Source organism: Mustela putorius, unplaced genomic scaffold (assembly GCF_011764305.1).
Source record: "Mustela putorius furo isolate JIRA1106 unplaced genomic scaffold, ASM1176430v1.1 tig00000765_pilon_pilon_pilon, whole genome shotgun sequence".
Taxonomy (NCBI): domain Eukaryota; kingdom Metazoa; phylum Chordata; class Mammalia; order Carnivora; family Mustelidae; genus Mustela; species Mustela putorius.
Window position 1 is genome coordinate 1,186,567 of NW_025421470.1, and position 16,275 is coordinate 1,202,841.

The following is a 16,275-nucleotide window of genomic DNA, read 5'->3' on the forward strand; positions in this document are numbered from 1 at the left end:
CCAGGCTCATGGCCATCAGGGGCGTGCCGAGGGGCACAGCCGGCAGCCTCCCCTCCCCCACCACGAGCTGGTAGGGGGCTTGCTGTCCCCATCCTTTCTCAGAAGCTTAATGTGTCTTTTTAGGTAACATATTTTCATTTTATTTAACTTTTTTAAAAGATTGATTTGTTTGAAGGGGGAGGGAGAGACAGAGACTCGCAGGCAGGCTCCCTGCTGAGCTCGATCCCAGGACCCTGAGCTCGCGACCTGCACAGATGCCGCGTCAGACTCACCCAGCTGAGCCCCCCAGGAGCCCCACACATTTAATGTTGCTTTTATTGTAGGAAAATAACAGAATCAAATTGATGCAAAACAGAGCAAATTATTTGGCAACAGTGCGTTTTATTTGTGTGGGGATTTTTACTTTTAAAAACATTTTCCTGGTTATTTTTCTCTGAATTGTAGGAACATCAGACAAATGGGTAAGCTTTAAAAAGTAAAACTGAATTAAAATCACGCCAAATCCTCCGTCACTCACAGGGGACGGGGCTGCCGCACGTACGCGTGTACGGAAAGCGTCGGCATTTCTTTAGCACTAAACGCAAACGGTGGGAAAACAGTGCAATTAGCGAATGGTGGGTTTGGAGCATCGTTAACTACCTGCTCCCTAATTTGTTAATCACCGATCTCTGGTAATCGGTGTCTGCAGCCGGTTTCACCGGTTTCTTATGAACGTCCTGCGGACACGTGAGCCCTGAATAGTCAAGGCCCCCCCACCCCGTAACTTAGCAGCTGGGCCGTCTCCCTGCCCCTGCCGCCGCCCAGTCCCCCCGCCAGCGGCCCACGGGCATCCACGCTGGGTCTTCCCGCTCTTGCCGCCCTCGCACGGCCCGGCAGCTCAGCGGGGACTGCTCCGTCCTCTCTACCCGTGGGATCTTGCCCGGCGGCCGCCGTTTCACGGTCCTCTACACAACTGCCATGCAGGAGTGGGCGTGATGCGCGCTCAGGAGGCCCACGGTCCCAGGGGCTCAGGGGAACTGTCCTGAGTTGGGTGAATGTGCTGAGCGCGGGGGCCGCGCACAGGGGACAAGACCAGTGGGCGGCTCTCAGCCGGTGCTTACGCACCCCTCCCAATCATACTCCTCAGACAGACTGCGAGGGACCGGGGGAGAACTAGGAAGGAGAGAAAAGCCGGCCACACGGCAGCGGTGGAACACGGTGTCTTTTATTGAGAACATCTCCAGTCCTTTGTCTACAGGACAGCGTCTCATGCTTGGTTCCGGCTGGTCTCGGTGCGAGGGCAAGCTCATGCGGGTTGCACGGGTGGTATATACATCAGTGTACGTACAGAGGACACCGGGGCCTGGGTCTTAGCGACAGGGCTCTTGGCTGAATTACATTCATAGAAAAGTGTCCCAATTCTAAAATAAAACAGAATAAAAGCACATCGCCCAGTATCTGGAGAAGCGAACTGCTTCCAGGCTCACTCGACACACATTCCACAGACGGCCTTTAACACTGGTGGTGGCATCCGGAAGGACGGGCGTCGGCTCCTGATGTCCCGTCAGCCCACGGCGGGGCCGAGCTACATGTTCTTGGGGCTCGGGGGTCATCCCTGCATCATGAGCGAGTGCACAGCGGCTCTGGAGGACAGCGTCGCGTCTGGATCGAGCCAGACCCTGGCCTCACCGGCCCCAAGGACGTGACTGGCCGCGTGGCTGGAGAGGGGGTCACAGGACACGCCAGGGGACAAGGACAGACAACACTGGACACGCGCATGGTCACAAATACTCTGCCCTTCCCGCTTACATAGGTGGGGGCTGATAACGAGGAATCTTCTGAGAGACTCTAGCTTTGTAGACTCTAGGGATGGGAAAACCAGCCGATGTTACTTCTCTTGCGAGAACAAATTTACGGTTGGGGTAGACCCTGTATTTTGGTGTAAAATGTTTCAGAAATAAAAAACATCTGATATTTGTGTTTTGAGAAAAAGCGGAGGGGCGTGCAGCCTTCACCCACAGCGTTCACTGAGCCACCCCGGGGTCTGCCTGCCAGCGGCCCCGTCCCAGCGTCAGGGCACAAAGCACGGGAACACTGTTGTCACAAGGAAAGCGGCGGTCCCGTCGTCTGGGCAGCAGGGGATCACGGGAATAAACACACCCCAGGGAAGGGAGTGCCGGGTGAGAGGCTGGCTTGTACGTTTTAAAATAAAGTAACTGTTTCTGATTAAATAAGTCAAGCACACTCTGATTCAGAATCAGAACTGCGCTGTGTGGCATCTGACCGCGAAGAGGGCACGCCCGGCCTGGGCTGACCCCGGACGCGGGACGAGCCCTGCCGGGGACACCGCTGTGACTCAGGCCTTCCTCTAGCAGGATAGTGGCCCGCGGCCGGTGTCTTCCTGGAATTAATAGGTTTAGCGAACAAAAGAGAAGAGAACCCTCCAACCCCCTGGTCAAAATGTCCTCAAAATTGAAGATTTTTCTCAAACACCCAAGTTCTTGGCTGTGTCAATTTGTCTAAGTCTCTAGAATCCTGACTAAGGGCACGGTATGCCAAGTGACGCCCGGGGAGACGGGGTGGTGCACCCTGAGCCTCGGAAGGGACCCTTTCAAGGGCCGAGTCTCCGGACCCGGCGCCTGGAGGAGTTCACGTCTCCGCTTCTGTTCCGCTCCCGCCGGGTCCCGGGCGGACAGGGCTCCGTTCCTCCCTCCCGGCCACCTGTGGGCCTGGACGCGCACAGGACAGCCGCGCACTCGGAGCGGGGACGGCGCGCTCGCCTCAGCGGTTAGCGGGAGGCAGGAGGTCGGACATACTGGGTGGTGTTTGTATGTATGATGCAATGTATTTCCACTGACCTTTTCATCAAAATCCACATATTTTTTTAAAAACTAAGTCCATCTCCCAATCCCCATTAGAAAAAATACCATTTATCGAGAGAATAAAAACGCAGCTCTCGGATGTTCTGTGCGCGGCGGCACCTGCTTGGGGAGGGCGGCGACACCAGCTGACACCCTTCCTGCTACAGCGGAGAGAAGGCCACGGCCCCTGAGCCCAGCCACACCCCCGGGTCCCTGCAGCACGCCAGCCCCACCCCCGCCCCCCAGGAACCGCTGGCGACAGGGGCAGGCACGGCGCTTCTGGTCCGAGTCTCCTGCTCTGAGCACGCGGGGCCCGGGCGGAGGGGACCGTGGCCGCCCTGCTCCTGTTCTGCGTTTTCATAGTCTGGCAAGGTGAGGTGGGGTCTCCCGGCTCTGCCTACAGCCTCCACAGCAGCCCCTGCCCACTTCCGTGTAAACGGCCCTGATCCAGCAGGGGCAGGACGCTCCCCGGGGCTCCTGTCTGATCCTGAGTGGAAGCAACAAGGCAATTGGTGCAAATCTCTGAGCTCAGGTCCAGGTGCCCCAGGACCCTTGCCCGCACTCCTGTCTGCTGGCTCAGCCCAGGGACACCCGGGGGGGGGTGGTGCTGGGGGATGTGCAGCAGCGCCCCTGGGCCACCCCGGGCACCAGCAGCACCCCTTCCCTGCCGTGACCGTCAACGTCCAGACCCTGGTGGGGACGATGCCCGCGGCACGCTGCCTCACCAGCTTCCAGCCTGAATACTGACTCAAACATGTCTTTGATAAAGCTGGAAAGAATTTAAAAATACGCCTTACTGGCATTTTCTATGAACGACTCTATCTACTTAATTAATTCTATTTCCTTCCTGTGAAGATGTCTGGAGAGTCATCCACATCCGTGGGATTCGGAGACAGGGAGGGGGATTCCAGGCTGACTTTTGTGCACTGGCCCCTACGGCTTCCTCCTAGTCCCTGAAAGTCAAACACTGTCGAGAACCTCACGAGCACGGCCAGGATCACTGCCCCGTCTCATCTCTGGTTACGGAGACGCAAACCAACACACGTTTTCCATGATGTGATTCCAGGAGGAGCGCAGACGCTTCCAGGGGACTGAAGGTTCCGGGGATCTGGGATGTGCCCCCCGGGCACACGCCGTCACTGCGTGGGGGACTCGGGGGAGCGCAGGGCCGGGCCCCTCCTGCGGGGTCTCCTGCGCTGGGAGGACCCGCCAAGGGATCCGGGGGACCTGCCCGCGGCACGGCTGCGAGGCTTCTCCTCCTACCGCGACTTCCTCACCTTCTCCACAGATAAATGCTCTTCTGCAATTAAAATAACGTGGCCTAAGAGTGACTTGATCTAATTACTTTATAAACCACGTTCCTAACTCTGAATAAATTATTTATTCAAAAATTTCACACAAAGTAATTTCTATTTTCCTAAACTTAAGGAAGCCCTACTCAGTAGAACTCGACTTCTAGACGTAAACGGAGATGGAAAGTGGTCACTGGGTCATTCCAGGGGTAACGGTGGTGTAGAGGGAGACGCTGGAGCCCGCACCCTCCCTGCCCAGCACCCCGTGTCCCCACACCCCTGCCCCCAGTTCGGACGTGAGGCTCCGGAGACAGCGCCGGCGCGGGCAGCCTCTGCCCCACGCCCCCCCGGTCAGGGCGTGAGAGAGAACTGATCCTGCTCCGTGGGCTTCTCCACCCAGGCGCCCAGCCCCGCCTTGATGAACGCTTTGAACAGACACGCCTTGGCGGCCTGGTACTCCTTGGCCACCAGCTTGGAGTCGTGGTACATGTTGGGCTTCGTGATCTTGGAGCGCAGCAGGCTGGAGGGAGCCTGTGAAGAGTTCAAACACAGGCACAAGTGTGGAAGCAGCCAGAGCAGACACCAAAGCTCAGTAAGACATTCCAAATCTGGTGTTTGGTCCCGTGCAGGCTTCCGGGGGACGTCACCTGCCGGAAGGCGCCTGCCTCCGTGGGCTGCATCACGGGGGCGGAGCGTGAGCCCCGGGGCGGTCTGTGAACTCTCCCCACACAGGGTCCAGGCCAAACGGGCGTTTTCAGACCCCAGGCTCTAAACAGGCACTTCTGAACCCACAGGGAGCTGATTCTCATTCCCAGGTGAGTGGTTTCAGACATTTACAATCCAGCACCGACCGGCCACTGGTCACGTGGAGGACTGGGAGGCACTGCCCCCGCGGCCGCCTGACTCGTGCTGGTGCAGATCGTGAGAATAAATGCGGAGCAAGTCCCCCAGCCCAGATGCCCGCCCTGTAGGACCAGGGCCCGAACTTGGTGGCTTCTGTCCACACGGCCATGCCGAGGGCACCACCTGCTTTGCAACAAACACCCGCCACGACCGACGAAGGGAACCAGGAAAATGCCCGTCGACCAGAGGAGGATTTATCTGGGGAAACGGACTCCGCCCTCCAGCAGGAAAGAGGCCCAGAGCCTTCTAAGGGCCTCGGGAGCCCTGGCTCCCCTCCTCCGGGTGGGGCCAGGAAGAGGCGTCCGGGGGTACGGGGCGGGGTGGGAGGAGCTGCGGGGAGGCTGTACTGGGGGGATCCGGGGCCACACGCTCAGGCTGGAGGAGAAGACCCCGGAAGGCTGGGGAGTTGCTGTGCGGGCAGCGCGGGGCGTCGGGGGGGCAGCTGCGGGGAGGGGGGGGGCGCTGCGGGAAGGAGGGGCCGGTACCTTGCCGTGCACACGCATCCAGCGACAGTACAAGGCGTGCTTACACAGGCGGGACGCACGGCCCAGCTCGTCCTTCCCTGTCGTGGCGTTGATGACCTCGATGGCCGCGTCGCCCACCGTCCAGTTGACGCTAAAGTTGGGCGCCTTCCCCGGCTGCCGCGCTTCCGCGTTGCTGATGCCTGGAGCGGAGAGACACGGGTGACCAGGAGCCCAGGGCGCGCCCAGCGGTGTGTGCGGCCCAGGCGCACTCACCCCTGCCCAGTGCCACCTGCTGCCGCCCAGGAGCGGCCTTGACGGTGCTCGGGGAGGTGGGCCGGGCCCGCAGACACCAGAGCCTGTCGGACCTCACAGCACCTCTGAGCACCCTCGGGATCAACAGCTCCAAGCGCGGGCGCACGAGCCCCTTCTGGGGCTGAGTCGGTCCCGAAGGTTGTTCGGGTGGGGGCGGCCCTCACGCTCACGCCCCGAGCGCCCCACACGCCAGGGGCGGGGCACGGCCAGGCTACCCCCTTGCACGCATGTACCCGAGGCGCGCGGAAGCGGACTTAAGCAGCGCAGCACGGTTTCTTGCGAGCTCCGCGGGGCTCCCACGCCGGTTCCTTCGCTCCATCTCTGCTCTGCGCCACTGTGAGCCCCCCCACCCCGGACAGGGAGCCACAGGTGAGCCAGCAGGAAAGCTTCATCGTGGAGAAGCCCCAGTTCTTCAGGCAAAGCAGCCCCCGGTGTCAGAGCCGGGTGAAAAGTCCTCCTTATGAGTCACCCGTGTCTGGGACGGCTGCCGCGCCCGACAGCCCTCGGCCAGGAGGCTGAGTGCTCCCGTGGCTGCACTCAGGCCGCCGGGAGCCCCGGCCCTCTCCTGCAGGCTCCTCTGCTCCTCTCCACAAGGATGGCCACGGCCGGTGCCAGCTCGAGCCGACCGCGTGCCTGGGAAGCTCCTCCCGCAGTCCGTGCAACGCCCCGGGGGCCGCCTTGTGACCCGCTTCTGAGGAAGAAGTCAGGATTGTGGTCGCCACTTTCTCGTGCCGGCCCCCGGGCAGTGAGCGCTTCTCCTTCCTAGAGGCCTCTTCACTGACCTCTCACAGACCACGAGGGCACGGCCTCAGGACTGTTCACAAAGGGCGCACACCCGTCACCAGCGTCCCAGCAGCCGGTCACCGGCCAGGGCCCACGTGTCTGGGGGCTCTCCTGCCTCACAACCGGTCTTGCCCCACGCGGGTCATGGCACTGACCCCAGCACGCTGGCCGGGGCTGCCCGCTGGGAGCCTTACCTCTGTGGGGCCATTCACACACACAAACTCCCGTACGCCGCACCTTCGCTCGAGGTCGCGTGTGTGAGTCACACACCCCGCGACAGAGCTGCCGCCCACCCCCCTTTGCACCCGGGACCCTGCTGGGGGACAGGCCACTGGAGGATTCCTCACTCTGTTGTTGTTCTAGCACTTGGCTATTCTGAAGAGTGTGTGTGAGCATTCCTGACCACGCGTCGGTGCCACAGGGCCAGGTGTCTGACGGAGGCACACCAGGCGTGCAACGGCTGCGTGTACACGCAATGTCCCACAGAAGCGTTGAAAATACCGGGCAAACCAGGTCATGCTGGCTAGAGACGTTTCTTACTTGATCGCCTGGAAACGCTACAGGGAGCCACGCAACGGAGTGGCAGTGACCGCTGGGGAGCCGCGCGTGGCCCAGCACTCCGCCGACTCACCGCACCGTTCAAGAAGCCACTTGAAACACAGGAAAATCAACTGAAATTACAAATCGACTCAACAAAATTGCCTTCCTACAAAGAAACCCCACTTGCTCGGACAGTCCCTGAACTTCAGCGCGGGGACGAGCTCCCGTTCTCGCGAAGCAGGCGGTCGCACAGGGCGCTGGCACCATCCCGCAGCCCGCACGGCTCACGCGGCCCCTGGTACCTGTGGCACTGGCTTCTTTTTCCATTTGTCGAGATTAAACACAATTTTAAAGGTTCTGGGTAGGGTATCACTCACAGCTTTTGGTTAGATTTTGATAAAACCCCGTCCTGTCAGTAAGCGAAGGGCCATGAGAAGCCGCAGTCCATCCACCCGAAAGGCCAGAGACGACCAGATTAAAGGGAACCACAGCCCATGGGCCATCGGCAGTGAGACACATGGCCTGCCTACGGCTCTATCCCAGCACAAAAAGAATCAGGAAGACAGGGCCAGAATCTGTTTTTTTAAAGGCTTTAAACCAATGCTGATCTTGCTGAGACAGGAAATGCGACGTGTGTGGCCAGCCTCCCTGGGACGGCATGGCGGCAGGGCTCAACCGGACACCCCAGTCACGTGCTCTCCATCACAGGGCTGTGGGTCCCCATACACAAGCTCCCCGGCCGGCCACAGCAGACGGGCCGCGGACAGCACAGTTCTGGTGCGCCACACAGCCCGCAGGCCCCCAGTCAGGGCTCGCGGGGGAGGAGCAGCCCTCTGTGGGCACCGCCGTGCGGCGACTTCTCCTGCAGCCCAAGCCACCTTTCCCGTCAGACTTCCCCTTTCATCTACCCTGCTGCTCGGAGCTCACACTTCCCGAGGAAAGCACTTTTCCTTCTCCCCTCTGTCTCTGCTGTCCAGGGAACGCAGACCAAGACCTGGAGATGTCATTCCAACTTCCACCCAAAACCAGCCCTGGATGACCGGCTGGCTCAGATGACCAGGCGCACAATCAGGGCTACACTGCAAACACCTCTATTTTGGAAGGGGAACACAGAAAGGACCGGTGTTTAAGAATGGGCATTCTGTGATTTAAATATAGGGTCAGACTTTCATTTCTGGGTGAGACGGAGTAAGAGCTGGCGGATTTACCCTCCTTGCTAACATAGTAGCAAACCAGACAAAATACACCAAATACCATCTTCAAGACCCTGGACATTAGGCAAGGAAGGGCAGTGGTTTCTGAGAGACAGGAGACCTATGAGGTGAACCCCATGAGTGCTCCAGGCTGCGGTCCCGACAGCGTCCAGGCAGCAGTGTGGAAAGAAGGAGCCGAGGCAGAGCCTGCAGACCCCCTGAACAGAGAGCTCGGGAAACTAAGGTGGCCGGGCGGTGGCCAGGAGGGTGCAGAGGCCAGAGAGCTGCAGAGGGTCCCCTGAGCGTCAGCGGAGGGCAGATAAGAGCACACACGCTGCTCAACACTGGGCAAGAACTGCCAGAAAGGGCCAGAGAACGTGCCCGATGGTCACATAGAGACACGAAGAGTTTAGGTACACACTTGAAGTCATCAACCACCACACAAAAAGATCTAGAATAGAAAAAAGATGAGTGAACTTAAGGATACAATAACAAACTATTCAAAATGAAACACACAGGAAAGAGATGGGGAAAAAGAAAACCCAGCAAATCAGTGCACTGTTAGACAAGTCTGTCAGCCTGACACACATGTGACTCAGTTCCGGAAGGAGGGGAGGCAGAAGGGGGTACAGAAAACACGAAGAAAAAATTAGACAAATGTTCTGAGATCAGTAAACGCACAGATCTAAGAATCTCAACGAAGCCCAAGCATGAGAAATGTGCAGAAGGCGACACCAGCACATCGTGACCAACTGCTCCACGCCGGTGCGCAGAGGAAACGTCAAGCCCAGGCAGAGGAACGGCACCACATACGGAGGGACAAAGATGAGGCGGCAGATTTCTTACTGCAAATAGTGCTCACAGCACGACAGGGAGCAACATCTTCAAAGTGCTAAAAGGAGAAGAAAAGAAAACACTGCCATTTCAGCAAAAATATATTTGCCCAGAAATATATATTTTAAAAAGGAATGCAAACTAAAGGCTTTTCCAGACACACTGAAGCTGAAAGAATTCATCACCAGAAGACTCGCACCACAAAAAAGTAAAAGGAAGTCCTTCAGGCAGGGGGACATGGTAACAGAGAGAAATGAGGGTCTACTTAGGGGAATGAAGAGCACCAGAAGTGGCAAATCTCCTTAAAAGCTAATTGGTAGTCAACATAACACTGTTTATCAACTATACTGGATTAAAATTAAAAAATTAAAAAGAAAAGCTAATTGACTGTTGAAACAAAAGTAACAGTATAGTATGGGATTGTTACCATATGCAAATGTTAAATGTACAACAATATCAGAAACACCAGGAGAGGAGAAATGGAAGATTCTTATACATAAGTGCTATAATATCACTTGAGGACAGACTGTGATAAGTTAAGCATATATGCTGTAAAACCCTAAAACAATCACTAAATTAACAAAACAAAAAGGTATAGCCAAAGGTCAAGAAGGAGTTAAAATGGAATCATAAGACATAATTAATATAAAGAGAAAAAGAATAAGGGAGGGACAAAGATAATATAGAACAAATAAAAAATAAGTGCCAAGATGACAGATTTAAACCTCACTATATCAATACCACAATAAATGTAAATGCTCTAAGCACCCTAATGAAAAGGCAGAGACTGCCAGTCAGGGAGAGGGAAAAAGCAGATCCAAACATGCCGACTACAAGAAACATATTTTAAATATTAAAAAATGTAAAACAATTTAAAAATCAAAGGGTGTTAAAAGACACTATGCTAGTATTAATTGAAAGAAAAGAGAGGATCTACTAATACCAGACAAAAGAGGTTTCTGAGTGAAGAACAGTAACAGAGATAAAGATCATTTTATAATGACAAAGGAGGCCGATTTATTAGAAGGAACCCACAATCCTAATCACAGAACTACAAAGTACAAGAAGTAAAAACTGATAAAAACCTTGAGAAATACACAAAAGCACAATTATAGTCAAGAGATTTTCCATCTTTTTCTCTCAGTAACTGACAGACCCAGCAGAAGATCAGTAAAGTCATAAAAGACACACACAACACAATCAACCGACTCACACACCACTCTTCACAAACAGCAGGGATACACTCTTTTCAAGTTTTCATGGAACGCCAACAAACATCACATCCTGGTCTGTAAAATAAACATAAATTTAAAGGACTTAAGTTAGAAAATGAAACTAAATTAGAAATGAACAACAAAATCACCTCTGCAAAGTCCCCTAGTATTTTGAAACTAAATAGCAGACTTCTACATAGCACACAGGACAAAGTGTTTCAAAAGGAGTGAAAGCAGTAACACAACATGTCAAAATTTGTGAAATGTTATGAAAGAAAGAAAGGTCTCAAAACAACGGCATCAGCTAGTACCTTAAAAACTGAAATAAAAAGAGCAACTGATAACAAAGTAAGCAAAAATAGTAAGATCAGAGCAGAAATTGGTTTGTTTTTTTTAAGATTATTATGTTTTAATTTATTTATTTGAGAGAGAGAGAGAGAGAGAAAGAGCTTGAGACGGGAGAAGGTCAGAGGGAGAAGCCGACTCCCCATGGAGCCGGGAGCCCGATGCGGGACTCGATCCTGGGACTTTAGGATCCTGACCGGAACGTATGGCAGTCGCTTAACCAACTGAGCCACCCAGGCACCCAGAAATTATTTTTTAAAAGAAGCCAGAAAACTGAAAAACAAACAAACCCCAAAACCCATAAAACCAAAAGCTGGTTCTCTAGAGGAAAATGAAACTGACAGACCTCTAGGTAGACGGATGAGGAAAGAGAAGACACGGAGCAGCGGAATCGGGAAGGAAAGGCGCGGCGTCCCCGGAGGCGCTCAGCTGTTACCAGAATAATAAAGGGACGTCATGAACACTTCCAAGCCAATAAATTTGACAACTTAGGAGCAACAGACAAATGTTCCTGAGAGACACGGATTACCAAAGTTCACTGAAGAAAACAGAAACAGACTCACACAATTCGCCGTATCTATCCTGTTACAGATCATGAATACGTGGACACCTTCTCACAGAGAAAACCTCAGGCAAGATGGCTTCGCACTGGTGAGTTCTACCAATGTTTAAGAAAAAACGGGTATCGAATCTAAACCAGTTCTTCCAGAAAACTGAAGAGGAGGAAATGGTTCTCTGCTCATTTTATGGGGCCAGTGTTACCTCGATGCCAAAAACCTGACAGATACTCAAAGACAGCTACAGACCAACACCACCACAGGCCGCTGGACCAGAGATACAAACATTCTAAGCAAAATTATAGCACATTTCAGAAGATGAATATATAACGACTACACAAGGTTTATCCCAGGAACACAAGGTTTAGTTAAATAACTCAATGTCACCATGTCCCGAACGAAACATTAACAAACTAAAAAAGAACCAAATGATCAGCTCCACTGAGAGTAGAAAAAAATGCCTGACAAAATCCACCATTCATTCCTGATGAAAGACCCCTTCGCAAACTAGCGATCGAAGGCCCCTTAAGCGGAGAGAGGCATCTGTATACCCCACAGCTGGCCACGCTTACCGGAGAGAGGCTGACCCTCTCCCAGTGACCGCACACAAGACCCCGTGTGTGCTCGGTGCCGTGCTCCACGGTCTCCTGGAGGCCAGGCTGGGAGCCACAGGGGAGGGAAGAACTCACGGGCATCTTGACTACAAGGAAGACCTGAAACATACACATCTCGGCCATCTACAAAGAAAATTCGATGAAATTCATAAAACAGCTATTGAAACTAATATCTCTCTATATCAGAAATGAACTGGAGTCTGAAACAGAAATATAACATTTAAAGCAGCGTCAAAAGAACAAAACAGTTAAAGATGAACCCGACAAAAGACGTGTCAGATGCGCACACTGAGAAGGGCAGAGCATGGCTGAGAAATGTGAGCGGCTAACAGAGTGGAGGGCGTCTGTGCTCGTCCCCGAAAGGTTCAAAGTCCTTAAGATGTCAGTTTTCCCTGAGCCGATCTGTATGTTCAAAGCAAACTTAATCAAAATCCAAACAGGGTTTTATGTAAAGCTGAGAAACTGGTTATGAAATTGCTATGGGGGCACCTGTGTGGCTCAGTCACTCAGCACCAGGTCTTGACTTCGGCTCAGGTCATGGTTTCGGGGTCCCGAGATCGAGCCCCGTGTCAGCCCCACGTCATGCTCCACGCTCAGCACCAAGCAAAGTGCTCTTGCCTCTCTCCCTCTGCTTCCCACCTCCCTCATGCTCTCAAATAAATCAAATCTCTAAAATCGCTATGAAATGCAGAAAGGGCCCACGTAGCCAAAACCGCTTCGAGAAGGAAGTAGAAAGTCGGGATCCAATTCCCCTGATTTCAAGACTCACAAGACTAGTAGTCATGGCGGTGTGATCCTGGTATGCAGACAGACAGACAGTCTGGAGGTTCCTTTACCCTACGACCCAGCAACTGCGCTACCTATGACCCGAAGGAGCCCCTGCCCCCAGAGTTCACAGCAGCGACGTCCACAACAGCCGAACTGCGGGAAGAGCCCGGACGTCCGTCGGCAGATGCACGGACAGAGAGACGGGGTTCGTCTACACAACAGAATGTGACTCGGCCATCAGAAAGGGAGACGTCCTGCCCTTGGCATCGGCGTGGATGGAACCGGAGGGGACTGTGCTGAGCGAAGTCGGTCCGTCAGAGAAAGACAATTCTACGATCTCACTCGTATGTGGGGTTTAAGAAACAAAACAGAATCATAGGAGAAAAAGGGTAAAATAAGAGAAGATGAAGTCAGAGAGAGAAACAAACCACAAGACAAATCTCTTATCTCTAGGAAACAGAGGGCGGTGGGGGATGGGGGGCATTCAGGAGGGCATTCAGGAGGGCACGAGCACTGCTGGACGAGCACTGGGTGCTGCATGCCGCTGGTGACTCCCTGACCTCCACCTCTGGAACTAATAATACACTGCATGCTAACTGAAATCAATTTAAGTTAAATTAAATCAAAATTTTTTAAAAAAGACAGTAGGGGCACCTGGGTGGCTCAGCTGGTTGAACAGCTGCCTTCGGCTCAGGTCCTAAGATCCTAAGATCCTGGAATTGAGGCCCACATCGGGCTCCTAGCTCAGTGGGGAGCCTGCTTCTCCCTCTGCCGGCCACTTGTGCTCATTTTCTCCCTCTGATTAAAAAAAAAAGACAAAAAGATCAATGGAAGATACTAGTATCCAGAAACAGACCTCCATGTGTGTTTGCAAATGGATTTTTAATAAAGATGCAGAAGAACTCAGTGGGAAAGGGTGACCTTTCCCACAGACGGCGCGGGTTGACGGGGATATGCTAAACAAATGAACACGGGCTCAGGAGGGAGGTAGTCCCAAGCTGAAACACTGAGCTGTAGATTTTCTAAGAACACAACAGAGGAGAAAATCTCTGTGACACTGACTTAGGTCCACAGTTTTTAGATGGAACATCAAAAACATGACTTAACAAAGAAAAGTTGGTAAATAAGATTTTACCAAAACTAGAATTATTTGGTCTCTGAAAGCCACGGCTAAGAGAATGGAAAGAAAAACATTTTCAAATCATGGATCTGATGAAGATCTTATATCCAGAACACGTAAGGAACCCTCCAACTCGGTAAGAGATTAAGCAACTCAGTAAGAAATGAGGAAAGCTTTGATCGGTCCGCTGAAGACAGCACACGGAGAGCGAGAGCACACAAACAGACGCGCAACTTCCTCAGTCTTGGGAAATGCAAATTAAAAGCCCACGGAGACCCCCTCCACCCGTCGGAAACCCCGAGGGGCTCCTTACGCGGCACTGGCGAGAATGAGCACAGACGGAGGCTCACACGGCCCCGGGGGCGTGTGCAGGGGCACAACCCCTCCGGAAAGGTGTGACGGCGTCGGAGAAACACGACCTGCACCTGTCTTCAGACCGACCCTTCACACCGCTCGGTACCCCCCAAGAGGAGCGGCAAGGCATGTCCGTGCAATGGCGTGTAGCGAGCGTTCTAGGCGCTTCCTTTGTAGCAGTAAAAGACTGGACACACCCCAAATGTCATCAACGGTCGGACGGACGCACAAGCTGTGGTCCGTCCGCACAACCCATCATGACTCAGCCTGATAAACTCCACAAACGGATGAATCCGAGAACCGTCATTCTGAATGAAATACGCCAGACAAAACAGTACGTATCTCACAATTTTTGTAAAATCCTAGAAAATGCAAACCACTCTCCACTGGCAGAGTGCCGATCCATGGTTGCCTGGGGGTGGGACGCAGGAAGGGCCACGGGGGGGGGGGCTGGGTACCCTCCCTACGGGGAGGGCTGCAGGCAAACAGAGTTCAACACTCACCAAACTGTATCTTTTAAATACACGGTTTACGCCAATCATACTTCAGTGAGGCCGAGAAAGAACACCGCAAGGTAATTTAAAAACAAAAAATACTGTTCTCATTAAAAAGTGACACTTGCTCATTGCGGGACATTTCAAAAATTTCCACAAACCTGAACGATCAAGCTACGACCCACAGAGTCTTAAGCCGACAGAAGCTTCTATCCAAGAAGCTTTGAAGTGTGAGCGCACGTTTGTCCCGCCCCTGAGACCGGACTGGGTAGGTTTGTGTGCGGGGGGCGGGGGGTGGCCTTGGCCACCAGAAACTCCTGAAGACTCTACAAAGCTTCTTACATCCCCTCCGCCAAGAATTCTTCCTTCCAGATGAGAATCGCCACTTTAATCCCCACCCTTCGGCCCGCGCATCCGCGCTCGAGAGGACAGGGGCGCGCATGCCCCGCGGGCTCGCTTCTGGACCGCGCCGATCCCGATCCTCTCGCCGTCCACTCACAGCCAAGCGGTATGACAGCTGTAAAACCAGGCTACACTTCGACTTCTGGGTCTGTCACTAAACTCGATTCCTAGTGTTTCACTCAGGAGTTTTGCATCTTTAGTCGTAGGTGATGCTGCCTGTGATTTTCTTTTTATTCGTGCCTCTCTGTCCAGTTCTGGCATTAGGTCAACTGTTCTTTCCTATGACCTGGAAAGTTTATACAGAGGTGGAATGATGTGTTTTTTGGCAGACTGATTAAACTCTGAACGTACTGGAAGGTAATGTGTTGATAATATTTTCCAAGTCTTTGCTGGAAATTTCCTTTGCCAGATTTCTGCATTTCCTTTGGGGTACATTTTGGCAATTTACAACTCACTTGTCCTTTTGTTGTTGCTGTTGAGATTTCCAAATTTATCAGTCTTAGAGTTGAATAAAGAATTATTTTAAAATTCTGCGGCCGCCTCCATATCGGTAGGTGCCGCGAATCCTACCATTACTTTTGTTTTGCCTGACATTACGACTTTTCTCTGATGGTGGTAGGTCTCTCTCACGGTTCTTTCAAATCAGCACGTCTACTTTTACTGACGGCCTGTCATCTGGTTCCTTGCTCCGTCCCTCCCCTTTGCTTTCTGCGTGTCGGATTTTCTTCCCTCCTCCCGCAGTCAGCGTCTTACTCAGCTCTGCTGTAGTTCTCCTTCTCAGTTCGGGGCCGAATGCTTAGCTCATTGTTTTTCATTCATTCACTCGGGGCTGTGCACGATTCTGCCGAGTAAAACTGTGGCTCTGTCTCATCATTTTTGATGTGTGTATTCTAGGCATCCAGTTTAAGGACTGGGTTCTTCTCTGATTGAAGAATTACTGCCGAGAGTCTAACCTCCCAGTGGCTGAGGACTTTTGGTTTCAATATCAACTTTTTAGAGCTGACTTTGAGTTTTGAGGTCTGCAGTAAGAGGAGGTCACCTGTACAGTTAATGAGTCCGGATTTAATTACCTGTGACCGTGACTGTGTGAGGCCCGGCAGAGCTGAGTAGTGTGACAGACTTGAGAAGACAGTGTTCATCCTGTTACTACGTCCAAACGACTTCAAGGAGACCATTTCAAGCATCCACTTGGAACGGACTCTGTCCCATCTCACACCAAGTCCTCAAAACCATGCCAGGGCTAGGT

General features: G+C 53.1%; 1 protein-coding gene across 2 annotated transcripts in view; it reads right to left on the bottom strand.

Moving 5' to 3' along the window:
- Positions 1-1,186: 1,186 nt before the first annotated feature.
- The window catches only part of ADARB1 (adenosine deaminase RNA specific B1), a 126,255-nt gene continuing 111,166 nt past the window's right edge, over positions 1,187-16,275 (bottom strand). Inside the window, exons 10-11 of one of the 2 annotated variants that reach the window (XM_045084329.1) lie at positions 5,565-5,699; positions 1,187-4,663 (exon numbers count right to left, since the gene is read on the bottom strand). In XM_045084329.1, the coding sequence (XP_044940264.1) occupies positions 4,323-4,663; positions 5,565-5,699 (476 nt within the window). In that variant the 3' untranslated portion in view covers positions 1,187-4,322. Of the gene's footprint in view, positions 4,664-5,520; positions 5,700-16,275 lie in introns of both variants that reach the window. The other variant, XM_045084330.1, reaches the window with a different exon arrangement.